This window comes from Scyliorhinus canicula, chromosome 2 (assembly GCF_902713615.1).
Source record: "Scyliorhinus canicula chromosome 2, sScyCan1.1, whole genome shotgun sequence".
NCBI lineage: Eukaryota > Metazoa > Chordata > Chondrichthyes > Carcharhiniformes > Scyliorhinidae > Scyliorhinus > Scyliorhinus canicula.
In genome coordinates, this window is record NC_052147.1 from 2,247,833 (window position 1) to 2,261,678 (window position 13,846).

General features: G+C 50.3%; 1 protein-coding gene across 3 annotated transcripts in view; it reads right to left on the reverse strand.

Annotated features, from left to right (window-relative positions):
- ttll5 (tubulin tyrosine ligase-like family, member 5) overlaps positions 1–13,846 on the reverse strand; it is a 509,143-nt gene that overhangs the window by 313,166 nt on the left and 182,131 nt on the right. For all 3 annotated transcript variants that reach the window (XM_038821737.1, XM_038821754.1, XM_038821747.1), the window contains exons 15-16: positions 10,639–10,730; positions 284–400 (exon numbers count right to left, since the gene is read on the reverse strand). In XM_038821737.1, the coding sequence (XP_038677665.1) occupies positions 284–400; positions 10,639–10,730 (209 nt within the window). The remainder of the gene's footprint in view (positions 1–283; positions 401–10,638; positions 10,731–13,846) is intronic.

Genomic DNA, 13,846 nt, shown 5'->3' on the forward strand with positions numbered 1-13,846 from the left:
GGTGGCACGGTGACGCAGTGTTTAGCACTGCTGCCTCACGGTGCCGAGGACCTGGGTTCGATCCCGGGTCACTGACCGTGTGGAGTTTGCACATTCCCCTCGTGTCTGTGTGGGTCTCGCCCCCACAACCCAAAAATGTGCAGGGTAAGTGGATCGGCCATGTTAAATTGCCCCTTAATTGGAAAAAAAATGGGGACTCAAAATTTATTACAAAATTTAAAACTCATTTTTAAAAAAGTCGATAGACTGTATTAAATGACTCGTCTCTACTCCAACCTCTCACCTCCTCCACAGTCAGTCGCAGAGTGCTTAATCCTTGTGCTCCTTGTATTCTCTCCTTGCCTGACAAAGTCTTGCCTTTTACCTCAGTGTCATTCGCAGACATTGGCTGCTGCTGGCTCTGTAAGATTTAAGATATGAAATGCTTAACCCAATGTGTTGAGGGTTCAAAAGTTATAAATAATGGGGCAGCAGTAATAAAACTCAACTTGAATAAAGTTATCTTGGTGGGACTGAGAAAATACATCACAAAATCCAACTTGGCTGCCCTGAAAGCTAGTATCAGGATCTGATTGATGCAGAAACATTTCTCCCAAATGTAACAGTGACTTAATTGTACTTCTTTAAATTTAGTACACAACACTCATTGCTCATGATGTGGTCTCCTCTACATCAGAGGGACCAAATTTAGATTTATTGTCACGTGTACTGGGGTACAATGAAAAGTATTGTTCTGTGTACGGTAGTCAGATCGTTCCATACATGGAAAACATTGGACCTACGATAAATACACAATATAAATACATAGACACAGACATCGGGTGAAGCATACGTAGTGTAGCATTACTCAGTGGAGATGATGTGTGAAGAGATCAGTTTAGTCCATAAGAGAGTCACTTAGGAGTCCGGTAAGGTGGGAAGAAGCTGTTTTTGAATCCGTTAGTGCGTGTTCTCAGACTTTTATATATCCTGCCCGATGGAAGAGAGAATAACCTGGGTGGGAGGGGTCTTTGATTATGTTGCCCGCTTTCCCCAGACAGCAGGAGGTGTAAACAGAGTAAATAGATGGGAGGCAGGTTTGTGTGATGGACTGGGCTGTGTTCGCGACTCTCTGCAGTTTCTAGCGGTCTTGGGACGAGCAGTCGCCATTACAGGCTGTGATGCAGCCAGATAGGATGCTTTCTATGGTGCATCTGTAAATATTGGTAAGAGTGAATGTAGACATGTCGAATTTCCTTAGTTTCCTGAGGAAGTATAGGCACTGTTGTGCTTTATTGGTCTTAGCGTCGACGTGGGTGGACCAGCACAGATTGTTGATGATGTGCAGACCGAGGAATTTGAAGCTGTCAACCATCTCCACCTCGGCCCCGTTGATGCTGACAGGGATGTGTACCTCGGCCCCGTTGATGCTGACAGGGATATGTACCTCGGCCCCGTTGATGCTGACAGGGATGTGTACCTCGGCCCCGTTGATGCTGACAGGGATGTGTACCTCGGCCCTGTTGATGCTGACAGGGATGTGTACCTCGGCCCCGTTGATGCTGACAGGGATGTGTACCTCGGCCCCGTTGATGCTGACAGGGATGTGTACCTCGGCCCCGTTGATGCTGACAGGGATGTGTACCTCGGCCCCGTTGATGCTGACAGGGATGTGTACCTCGGCCCCGTTGATGCTGACAGGGATGTGTACCTCGGCCCCGTTGATGCTGACAGGGATGTGTACCTCGGCCCCGTTGATGCTGACAGGGATGTGTACCTCGGCCCCGTTGATGCTGACAGGGATGTGTACCTCGGCCCCGTTGATGCTGACAGGGATGTGTACCTCGGCCCCGTTGATGCTGACAGGGATGTGTACCTCGGCCCCGTTGATGCTGACAGGGATGTGTACCTTGGCCCCGTTGATGCTGACAGGGATATGTACCTCGGCCCCGTTGATGCTGACAGGGATGTGTACCTTGGCCCCGTTGATGCTGACAGGGATGTGTACCTCGGCCCCGTTGATGCTGACAGGGATGTGTACCTCGGCCCCGTTGATGCTGACAGGGATGTGTACCTCGGCCCCGTTGATGCTGACAGGGATGTGTACCTCGGCCCCGTTGATGCTGACAGGGATGTGTACCTCGGCCCCGTTGATGCTGACAGGGATGTGTACCTCGGCCCCGTTGATGCTGACAGGGATGTGTACCTCGGCCCCGTTGATGCTGACAGGGATGTGTACCTCGGCCCCGTTGATGCTGACAGGGATGTGTACCTCGGCCCCGTTGATGCTGACAGGGATGTGTACCTCGGCCCCGTTGATGCTGACAGGGATGTGTACCTCGGCCCCGTTGATGCTGACAGGGATGTGTACCTCGGCCCCGTTGATGCTGACAGGGATGTGTACCTCGGCCCCGTTGATGCTGACAGGGATGTGTACCTCGGCCCCGTTGATGCTGACAGGGATGTGTACCTCGGCCCCGTTGATGCTGACAGGGGCGTGTACTTCGGCCCCGTTGATGCTGACAGGGATGTGTACCTCGGCCCCGTTGATGCTGACAGGGATATGTACCTCGGCCCCGTTGATGCTGACAGGGATGTGTACCTCGGCCCCGTTGATGCTGACAGGGATGTGTACCTCGGCCCCGTTGATGCTGACAGGGATGTGTACCTCGGCCCCGTTGATGCTGACAGGGATATGTACCTCGGCCCCGTTGATGCTGACAGGGATGTGTACCTCGGCCCCGTTGATGCTGACAGGGATGTGTACCTCGGCCCCGTTGATGCTGACAGGGATGTGTACCTCGGCCCCGTTGATGCTGACAGGGGCGTGTACTTCGGCCCCGTTGATGCTGACAGGGATGTGTACCTCGGCCCCGTTGATGCTGACAGGGATATGTACCTCGGCCCCGTTGATGCTGACAGGGATGTGTACCTTGGCCCCGTTGATGCTGACAGGGATGTGTACCTCGGCCCCGTTGATGCTGACAGGGATGTGTACCTCGGCCCCGTTGATGCTGACAGGGATGTGTACCTCGGCCCCGTTGATGCTGACAGGGATGTGTACCTCGGCCCCGTTGATGCTGACAGGGATGTGTACCTCGGCCCCGTTGATGCTGACAGGGATGTGTACCTCGGCCCCGTTGATGCTGACAGGGATGTGTACCTCGGCCCCGTTGATGCTGACAGGGATGTGTACCTCGGCCCCGTTGATGCTGACAGGGATGTGTACCTCGGCCCCGTTGATGCTGACAGGGATGTGTACCTCGGCCCCGTTGATGCTGACAGGGATGTGTACCTCGGCCCCGTTGATGCTGACAGGGATGTGTACCTCGGCCCCGTTGATGCTGACAGGGATGTGTACCTCGGCCCCGTTGATGCTGACAGGGATGTGTACCTCGGCCCCGTTGATGCTGACAGGGATGTGTACCTCGGCCCCGTTGATGCTGACAGGGATGTGTACCTCGGCCCCGTTGATGCTGACAGGGATGTGTACCTCGGCCCCGTTGATGCTGACAGGGATGTGTACCTCGGCCCCGTTGATGCTGACAGGGATGTGTACCTCGGCCCCGTTGATGCTGACAGGGATGTGTACCTCGGCCCCGTTGATGCTGACAGGGATGTGTACCTCGGCCCCGTTGATGCTGACAGGGGCGTGTACTTCGGCCCCGTTGATGCTGACAGGGATGTGTACCTCGGCCCCGTTGATGCTGACAGGGATATGTACCTCGGCCCCGTTGATGCTGACAGGGATGTGTACCTTGGCCCCGTTGATGCTGACAGGGATGTGTACCTCGGCCCCGTTGATGCTGACAGGGATGTGTACCTCGGCCCCGTTGATGCTGACAGGGATATGTACCTCGGCCCCGTTGATGCTGACAGGGATGTGTACCTCGGCCCCGTTGATGCTGACAGGGATGTGTACCTCGGCCCCGTTGATGCTGACAGGGATGTGTACCTCGGCCCCGTTGATGCTGACAGGGATGTGTACCTCGGCCCCGTTGATGCTGACAGGGATGTGTACCTCGGCCCCATTGATGCTGACAGGGATGTGTGTGATACTTTGCTTCCTGAAGTCGAAGTTTAGACTGGGTGACCGCTTTGTGGAACACCTCCGGTCAGTCCACAAGCGTGATTTGCAAGCTTCTCATTGCTTGTTATTATAACTCCCCAACTTGTCAATGTAAGCCTACTTGTGACACTAATAAAGATTATTATTTACGCCCCCAGATCCCGACTCCAATGACGGTGGACTCAAGGCAGCATGCAAAGTAGGCCTCATTGCCGGGGCGGGGGGGTGAGGGAGAGGATCTGGACCCGGGAGGCAGGGGCTGAGATGCAATAATCTTCACGAGGTATCACTCATCAATCTCCTTTCGGAATACAAGTTCCCATGGTAACGGGCAGAGGCTGATCCAGCTGAGCTGGGACATTATCCAGCTCTTTGAATACCGTCCCAGACCTGGACCGGGAGTTCCTGTTAGTCCCGGGCTGGGACATTTGTGTTGTATGTCGCAGGTGCGGCTTTAATTTTACTTGAGTTTAAAATAAAATGAGTTAAATCTTCACCTTCATGTCTCCTGGATTACCACAGGTTTTCTACTCTACAATACGGCCAGCAACCTAGGCGCCTTTATCAGCTTTGCTGTACATCTTAGTCTTGCACTTAGAGCATTTTGGTCAAGTGAGGGACATGAAAAGAATGCGGTTTCCATTTTCCCATAAAGTGTAAGGCTCCCATCTGCAAATGAAACGCACCTGTTGTTGCTCTTTGTTCTCAGATTTAATCAGATTCCTGCTCGCAAAGGGGAATGGGTGAATGGCAAGCTTACAAATAGGCAGCATGCCAGAGACATTCAATCCTGCCACAGACAAAAACTATGGATTTCTGCTGACTGAGCCCTCAGACTGTACATTTCATCACCATTAATTGGGCCGACTTCACAGATTTGCCAAGCAGCAGTAACTTGTGATCTCAAGTGATTATCAGTGTCGTTTTGCAAAGTATTCGAACCTTGAAACATGTTTCAATTTCACAGATCAGCGTGAAACGGCGACAGTCTGGCTCTTTGAAGTGGAATCGGATTTAGTGGACAGCAGTTAAAGCATTGAGCAATAACCTGATCCGATCCACGATCAGACAGAGTCAATGCAAGGCAGTTAGCGAGTATGCTGCCTGCTTGAAAATGAAATCCTTCATTGTCGCTTTTTATTTCAGTCTATTGCTCCCTTAAAAGGGATCATTTTAAATTTCATTCTTGGGGTGTCAGCACAGCTGGCAAGAGTTGCATTTATTACACTGCTTCTAGGACAGTTAAGGCCAAGTACATCAGCGTGAAATTGAAATCACGTTTGATTCTTTCCTAAAATGCACACCTTTTTCTCAGTAAAATATCCTAAGACACTTCACAAGAGTTTTATCAAAACAACAGACCATAAAGGAGTAATAGGGAAGATAAACTAAAAACTTGGTCAAAAAGGTAACTTTTAAGGGACAGCTGAAAGAAGGATACAACAGCAACTGATATTTATATTGAGTCTTTGACGGAATTAAAATGTGCCAAGGCGATCACGGGGGCAATATAAAAAAGCAAAATTCTACAGGTACTTGAAAACTGAAAATAAAAACAGAAAATACTGGAAATACTCAGCAGACCAGGCAGCATCTGTGGCGAGAAACAGAGTTAACATTCCAGGCCAATCAACTTTCCTCAGAACTTTACATCATGCAATAGAAGACAAAATATGACACTGAGCCATATGATGATGGTCAGCTCATTCAGAAAGTTAGGGGGCATGGGATATAGGGAAATCTGGCTGTCTGGATACAGAATTGGTTGGCCGAAAGAAGACAGCGAGTGGTAGTGGATGGAAAGTATTCCGCCTGGAGGTCGGTGACCAGTGGTGTCCCGCAAGGATCTGTTCTGGGTCCTCTGCTCTTTGGGTTTTTATAAATGACTTGGATGAGGAAGTGGAAGGGTGGGGTTAGTAAGTTTGCCGTTGGCACAAAGGTTGGTGGAGTTGTAGATAGTGTCGAGGGCCGTTGCAGGTTACAAAGGTTACAACAGGACATTGACAGGATACAGAGCTGGGCTGAGAAGTGGCAGATGGAGTTCAACTTTGATAAATGTGAAGTGATTCATTTTGGAAAGTCGAATTTGAATGCTGAATACAGGGTTAAAGCAGGATTCTTGGAAGCGTGGAGGAACAGAGGGATCTTGGGGTCCACGTACATAGATCCCTCAAAGTTACCACCCAGGTTGATAGGGTTGTTAAGAAGGCGTATGGTATGTTGGCTTTCATTAACAGGGGGATTGAGTTTAAGAGCCGCGAGGTTTTGCTGCAGACTACACTTGGAATATTGTGTCCAGTTCTAGTCGCCTCATTATAGGAAGGATGTGGCTGCTTTGGAGAGGGTACAGAGGAGATTTACCAGGATGCTGTCTGGACTGGAGGGCATGTCTTATGAAGTAAGGTTGAGGGAGCGAGGGCTTTTCTCACTGGAGCGAAGAAGGCGGAGAGGTGACTTGATAGAGGTGTACAAGATGATGAGAGGCATGGATAGAGTGGATAGCCAGAAATGTTTTCCCAGGGTGGAAATGGCTGTCATGAGGGGACATCATTTTAAGGTGATTGGAGGAAGGTATAGGGGAGATGTCAGAGGTTGGTTCTTTACACAGAGAGTGGTGGGTGTGTGGAATGCACCTCCAGCAGAGGTGGTGCAGTCAGAGTCATTAGGGATGTTTAAGCGACTCTTGGACAGGCACATGGACAGCATTGAATTGAAGGGGTGTAGGTTAGGTTGATCTTAGATTAGGATAAATGGTCGGCACAACATTGTGGGCTGAAGGGCCTGTACTGTGCTGTACTGTTCTATGTTCTCTATGTTCTAATGAGATACTCTGTAAAATAACCAAAAAGCCAGTGGGTATGGAAATAGGAAGATAGAGCAAATGAACATGTGGATGGAGAGATGGTGCAGGAGGAAGGGCTTAAAATTTCTGAGGCACTGGGACTGGTTCTGGGGCAGATAGGACCTGTATAAGGGAACGGGTTACACCTTAGTAACACTGGGACCAATATCTGTGATGTTCTTTGCTTTCGTATCAGGGTGACTTTGATATGTAGTGTTCAACAAAGAACATCAAGTTATGTTCGTTAACAAAGCTGTTTATTAACACTACTAATTAACTGGATTCGAACATCTTACTAAACTACAATTCTAGCTACAGATCTCCAGAACACACTACTCTCTCTCACACCTAAACACCTACTCCATGAATCAAGGGTGTCACATAATCTACGTGACTGCTCTTGATCACCATCTGGTGGTTAGATGTATGCACATGAAATTGTTAACCCTTCATCTCCCATGCAATATCCATATTGCCACACTATCCTCATTGGGCAATTTGCTCGTGGTATTAAGAGGATTTAATAATAATAAATTCACTTATCATCACAAGTAGGCTTCAATGAAGTTACTGTGAATAGCCCCTAGTCACCACATTCCGGCGCCTGTTCGGGGAGGCTGGTACGGGAATTGAACCTGCGCTCCTGGCCTTGTTCTGCATTGCAAGCCAGCTGTTTAGCCCACTGTGCTAAACCCTCTAAATTAGCTCGGTGGGGGTTGGGGTCCAGACAGGGAATTCAGATAGGAGAGAACAAAATCTGGTGATGGTAAAAAGCAAAGTAGTAAACAAATTGGAAAGTAGCAGGAACAAAGGAAAGCAACAAATGGGGTAAAAATACAAAAAAAAAAGTCTAAAAGGCAAAATTAAAGGAGTTGGACGGGATTCTCCAGTCTCCGACGCCGAAATCGCGTTCAGCAATCGGCCAGAGAATCAACGTTTCCGACGAAATTGGGGGTGGCGCCACTTTTGCGATGCTCCACCCCCCTCCAAATCGGCGTATTCCAGGAGTATGCGGCATGCCGCATCGACGGCCTCAGGACGTTGCTTGAGGCCCTCCCCCCGATGCTCCGCCCCCGACCGGCTGAGGTCACATGTGCTATCATTTGTCGGGAACTCGGTGTGGCGGCTGCGAACTCAGTCCAGCGCTGCCACAGTCGGGGGAGGGCCGATCCCCGGGCAGGGGGGACTTTGGCAGGGGCTGTGGGCACTATTGGGAGGTGGTCCAGGGGTCGCGAGCCGGCCAAAGGGGGGGGCACAGTTTTGCAGGCTGGGTCCATGCGTGGCCGATGCCATGTTGCACTGCGCGGCTGCTGCAGTGCGCATGCGTGGCCACGGAACCGGCAATTCTCTGGCCATATCGGCAGCTAGAGCCAGGCACTCTACGTCTGCCTACTAGTCCCCCACCAAACAGAGGATCGGTGGCCATTTTGCACCAAACTTTCAGTCTAAAACATCATCATTCCCATGCCGGCGTCAGGACATAGCCTGAAAATCGGAAATTCCAGCCCAGTGCATCTGAATGCATGCAGCATTCACAACACGGTGAATTGATGGCAGAAACAGAAGTACAATCTAATTGGCGCTGCAAAGACATGCCTGCAGGGTGGGATGGGATCCAATTGTTCATGGGTATTCAACATTTCAGAAAAATAGATCAAAAGGAAAAGGGGATGGCCTGGCACTGTGAATAAAGGATAATATCAGTAGATCAGCAAGAGAGGATCTTAGTGTAATATCCCGCACCAGACTTACGGAGTGTGAATGATTATCTTCCCTGTGGTTTTGCAGAGTGCGAGCTCCCCAGCCCTCCACTGAGCATTATATAAAAGGGCAGTCAGTGAGGCACCGACCAGGACGTGAATATACCGTTATTGTAAATAAATCACTGATTTTACTCAGTGTGGACTCCGTGTCCTTGTTAGATCAGAAGATCAAGATGTAGAATCTGTTTGGGTGAAGCTAAGATACAGTAAGGGGCAGCAAAGATTGGTGGGAGTTATTTATAGACTAACAAAGAGTAGTGGTAATGTAGGACACACTACACATCAGGAAATTAGAGGTACGTAAAACAGGGGTCTTCAATCTACGTACAGACTGGATCAACCAAATTAGCACAAATGCGGTGAAGGACAAGTTCTCAGAATGTACATAAGACACATTCTTGGAATAAAAGAGGTCATTTTGGACTCAGATGAGGAAGAATTTCTTCACACAGAGCCTGGTAAATCTTTGGGTGCTCCATATGGTGCTGGTGCTCGCCCCTCACCGGTACCAAAATCAGTGAGGGATCTGCGCCGATATCGCCGTAACCGGATTCTTCGTTGGCGCTGGCATGTAGCCGCAGAAACGGAGAATCCAGCCCTTTGTATTTGTCTTCACAGAGGAAGATGCAGAAAACCTCCCAGGAATTGAACCAAGCCATCGCGAAAATGAGAAAAATTAGAATGAGCAAAGTAGTAGTACTGGAGAAATTAATGGGACTGAAAGTTTATAAATCTCCTGGCCTTATGATCTACTTCACACAGAGTTGAAAGATTTGGCTGAAGAGATGGTGGATACATTGGAATTCCTCTTCCAAACCTTCTAGAATGGTTCCTGTAGATTGGAAGGTAGCAAATGTAACCCTGCTGTTTTATAGAGGGAGAGAGAAAAGAGAAAAACTACAGACCAATTAGTCTGACATCAGTTGTAGGGAAAATGTTAGAATGTATTATAAATGATGTGCTAACTGAACAGAGAGAAAATAATGGTAAGTTGGGCAGAGTCAACTTGGATTTATGAAAGGAAAATCATGTTTGACAAAGCCATTCAGTTTTTTTTGGGGGGGGGAGGTGGAGGAGGAGGAGAAGAAGAGAGAGAGAGAGAGATAGCTGTGGAGACTCAGTCAACGAATATGTTCAAGACCGAGCTGGATATATTTCTAGATAGTAAAGAAGTCCAGGGATATAGGGATAGTGCAGGACAATTGTGTTGAGGTGGCAGATCAGACATGAACTGATTGAATGGTGGAGGGCCGAAAGGCCTACACTTGCTCCTAATTCCTAGGTTCCTTGGCCAAAGAGTTAGATTAGTGTCATAAAGGAAGAACAGTAAGAAGTCTTACAACACCAGGTTAAAGTCCAACAGGTTTGTTTCAAATCACTAGCTTTCGGAGCACTGCTCCTTCCTCACGTAAAGGAAGAAAGCAATATAAAGTGGTGGAGAAGTTTGGGGATGCAATTTCAGAGATCAGGATCTGGGCAACTCGGCCCAAAGATGGAGTTATTAAAATTGGGTTGTTCAAAAGGCTAGAATTTGAGATGCAGAAAGGAGAGACAAGGTCATGAGGAACTTGAAAACAAAGTTGAGAATTTTAACAATTTATTGCTTGACCAGAGGCCAGTTGAAGTCAGTGAGGATGAATGGGATTTGGTGCAAGGTAAGGCACAGGCAATAGATTTGAGATCTCCTCCAGAAAGAGGTAGTTAGTCAATGAGGTTTAGAAATGGAATTTCAGGCAGCAGAACCAGCTTACAGATGATGAACGGTGAGAACCCCCCACCCCGCCACACCTCTCCCAAGACTCTCCAGACATTGAATAACACATGCTGTGACAGACGGTATTTTACCAGAATAACACATGCTGTGACAGACGGTATTTTACCAGAATAACACATGCTGTGACAGACGGTATTTTACCAGAATAACACATGCTGTGACAGACGGTATTTTACCAGAATAACACATGCTGTGACAGACGGTATTTTACCAGAGCTTTGTGGTACTTTGGCCGGGCGCCAAGTTCGAAACCGCTTTTCGCTGGTCTGCCTTGCTGGACTATTGGGTTCTGACAGACAAATCCTATCGATGCAAAATAAATCAGAGATTACATTCGAATAAATGAAATGAGTAAATGTCCGACATTGTGTCCCGGTCCAATAATATTTCCATTTTAAAATTCTCACAATCAAATCAACCCTCTACTTGGTCTGTCTTGCCCTTCCCTATCTTCATAACCTCCTCTGGCCCGACAACCTTCCCAGATGACGGTGATCCTCCACTTTCCGACTCTCTTGCATCCATGTTTTCCCCCAAATATTACAATCCAAAACATTTCAACATGATTTTCACTGAGGGTGAAATGGAGTTCAACTTTACTCCATACAGTAAACTCCACTCTGAGGTGCCTCAATACTTTTGACATTGACAATACACATTCAATGTCAAACAGTCCCAGGGGTTTTACCCAGTTTCCAGTCCCTCTGTGTACAGTGGTTGAAAGGCCCTGGTCAGTGGCCTTTCCCCATTGCTCCTCTGCAATGGCTGCCCCAAGATTTACTGCGTCCCCCAGCAAGTAGTCCTGGACTGTGAAACTTGCCAGTTTGTGACAACTCTCTGCACTGGAAGACCAACATCTCCGGCAGGTCCAACCATCTTTTACTGAGTTGATGGGAACAGCCTGGAAGAACTCAGCCCTGCATCACAGAGCTGCTCAGTACAAACCTTCACAAAACCACAGCATCTCTCTTCGGACTTTCTTTGCCAAGGCACATTCCAACTGTCTCAGCCCTAAGCTCTGCAATTCAGTCCCAATTCTTCTCAGTCTCTCTCTCTGCTCTTTTAAGATGCTCTTGAAAAACTTTGGTCACCTGTTCGCATCTCCCTTGTCTTTGAGCTTTTGTTTGATAATGATCATATGAAGCGCCTTTGGGATATTGGACCATGTTGACGGTGCTAAATAAATACGGGCGACACAGTGGTTAGCACTGATGCCTCACAGCTCCAGGGACCCGGGTTCAAATCCGGCCTCGAGTTACTGTCTGTGTGGAGTTTGCACTTTCTCCCCGTGTCTGCGTGGGTTTCCTCCAGGTTCTCCGGTTTCCTCCCACAGTCCAAAGATGTGATTAGGAGGTGGATTTGCCATGCTAATTTGCCCCTTAGTGTCCAAATGGTTAGGTGGGGTTACTGGATTACGGGGATAGAGTAGGAGGCGTGGGCATAAGTAGGGGGCTCTTTCCAAGGGCTGGTGCAGACTTGAAGGGCCAAATGGTCTCCTTCTGCACTGTAAATTCTTTTTTTTAATATTTTTTTATTCTCCTCCTTTTTCATACTTTCTCCCAAATTTACACCCAACAATAAACAATAATCATTGTAATGTCAATCCCCATATCAATAACATCATCCCACCAAACCTCAGACATTGGCCCGCAAGTTAACATAAAATGACAAAAAGGAATCAGGAATCACCCATAGTCACCATTAACACATACAGTCCCTCTCCCCCCAACCCTCCCAGCCCCCTCCCCCCAACACTCCCAGCCCCCCCTCCCCCCAACCCTCCCAGCCCCCCCTCCCCCCAACCCTCCCAGCCCCCTCCCCCCACCCTCCCAGCCCCCCCTCCCCCAACCCTCCCAGCCCCCTGCCCCCAACCCTCCCAGCCCCCCCTCCCCCCAACCCTCCCTGCCCCCAACCCTCCCAGCCCCCTCCCCCCAACCCTCCCAGCCCCCTCCCCCCAACACTCCCAGCCCCCCCTCCCCCCAACCCTCCCAGCCCCCTGCCCCCAACCCTCCCAGCCCCCCCTCCCCCCAACCCTCCCTGCCCCCAACCCTCCCTGCCCCCAACCCTCCCAGCCCCCTCCCCCCAACCCCCCCAGCCCCCTCCCCCCAACCCTCCCAGCCCCCCCTCCCCAACCCTCCCAGCCCCCTCCCCCCAACCCTCCCAGCCCCCTCCCCCCAACCCTCCCAGCCCCCCCTCCCCCCAACCCTCCCAGCCCCCTCCCCCCAACCCTCCCAGCCCCCTCCCCCAACCCTCCCAGCCCCCTCCCCCCAACCCTCCCAGCCCCCCTCCCCCCAACCCTCCCAGCCCCCCCTCCCCCAACCCTCCCAGCCCCCTCCCCCCAACCCTCCCAGCCCCCCCTCCCCTCCCAGCCCCCCCTCCCCCCTCCCCTCCCAGCCCCCCCTCCCCCCAACCCTCCCAGCCCCCCCTCCCCCCAACCCTCCCAGCCCCCCCTCTAATGCTCGATGCGATCCAATTCTCGAAAGTGCATCATGAATAACGTCCATGAATTGTAGAACCCCTCCATCCTTCCCTTCAGTTCAAATTTGACCTTCTCAAGTGTCAAGGATTCCAGCAGGTCCCCCCGCCCCACGCCAGGGCACAGAGTGGAGAGGTTGATCTCCCACCCTAACATGATCCGCCTTCGGGCGATCAATGAGGTGAAGGCTACAACATCTATCTCCTCACCCATTTCCAATACTGCCTGGTCTGACATCCTGAATATGGCCTCCCGAGGACCCGGGTCCAGTTTCACACGCACCACTTTAGAGAGTATCCTAAAAATCTCCTTCCGGTAATCCTCCAGCTTTGGACAGGACCAAAACATATGAATGTGGTTTGCGGGGCCCCTCCCCGCAACGTTCACATACATCTTCTACCCCCTCAAAGAGCCGGCTCATCCTCGCCCTTGTAAGGTGGGCTCTATACACCACCTTCAGCTGTATCAGCTCCAACCTCGCACATGAGGTGGAGGCATTCACTCTCCGGAGCACCTCACACCAGAACCCCTCCTCCATACCCTCTCCCAACTCTTCCTCCCACTTTGCTTTGATCCCTTCTAACGGTGCCTTCTCCTCCTCCAAAATAGCCCCGTAAACTGCCGGTACTGCCCCCTTCTCCAGTCTCCCCGTCGTCAGCACCTCCTCCAGCAATGTGGAAGCCGGCTCTACTGGGAAGCTCTGATCTCCTTTCTGGCAAAGTCTCGAACCTGCAAGTAACTAAATATTTTCCCCTGCTCCATCCCATACTTCGCTCCCAGCTCCTTCAATCCCGTAAAACGACCCCTAAGAAATAAATCTTTTAGTGTCCTAATTCCTTTCTCCTCCCATCTCCGAAAATTTCCATCCCACTTCCCTGGCTCAATTTTATGGTTACCCCGAATCGGCATTTCCCTTGACCCTGCCCCCAACACGAAGTGCTGT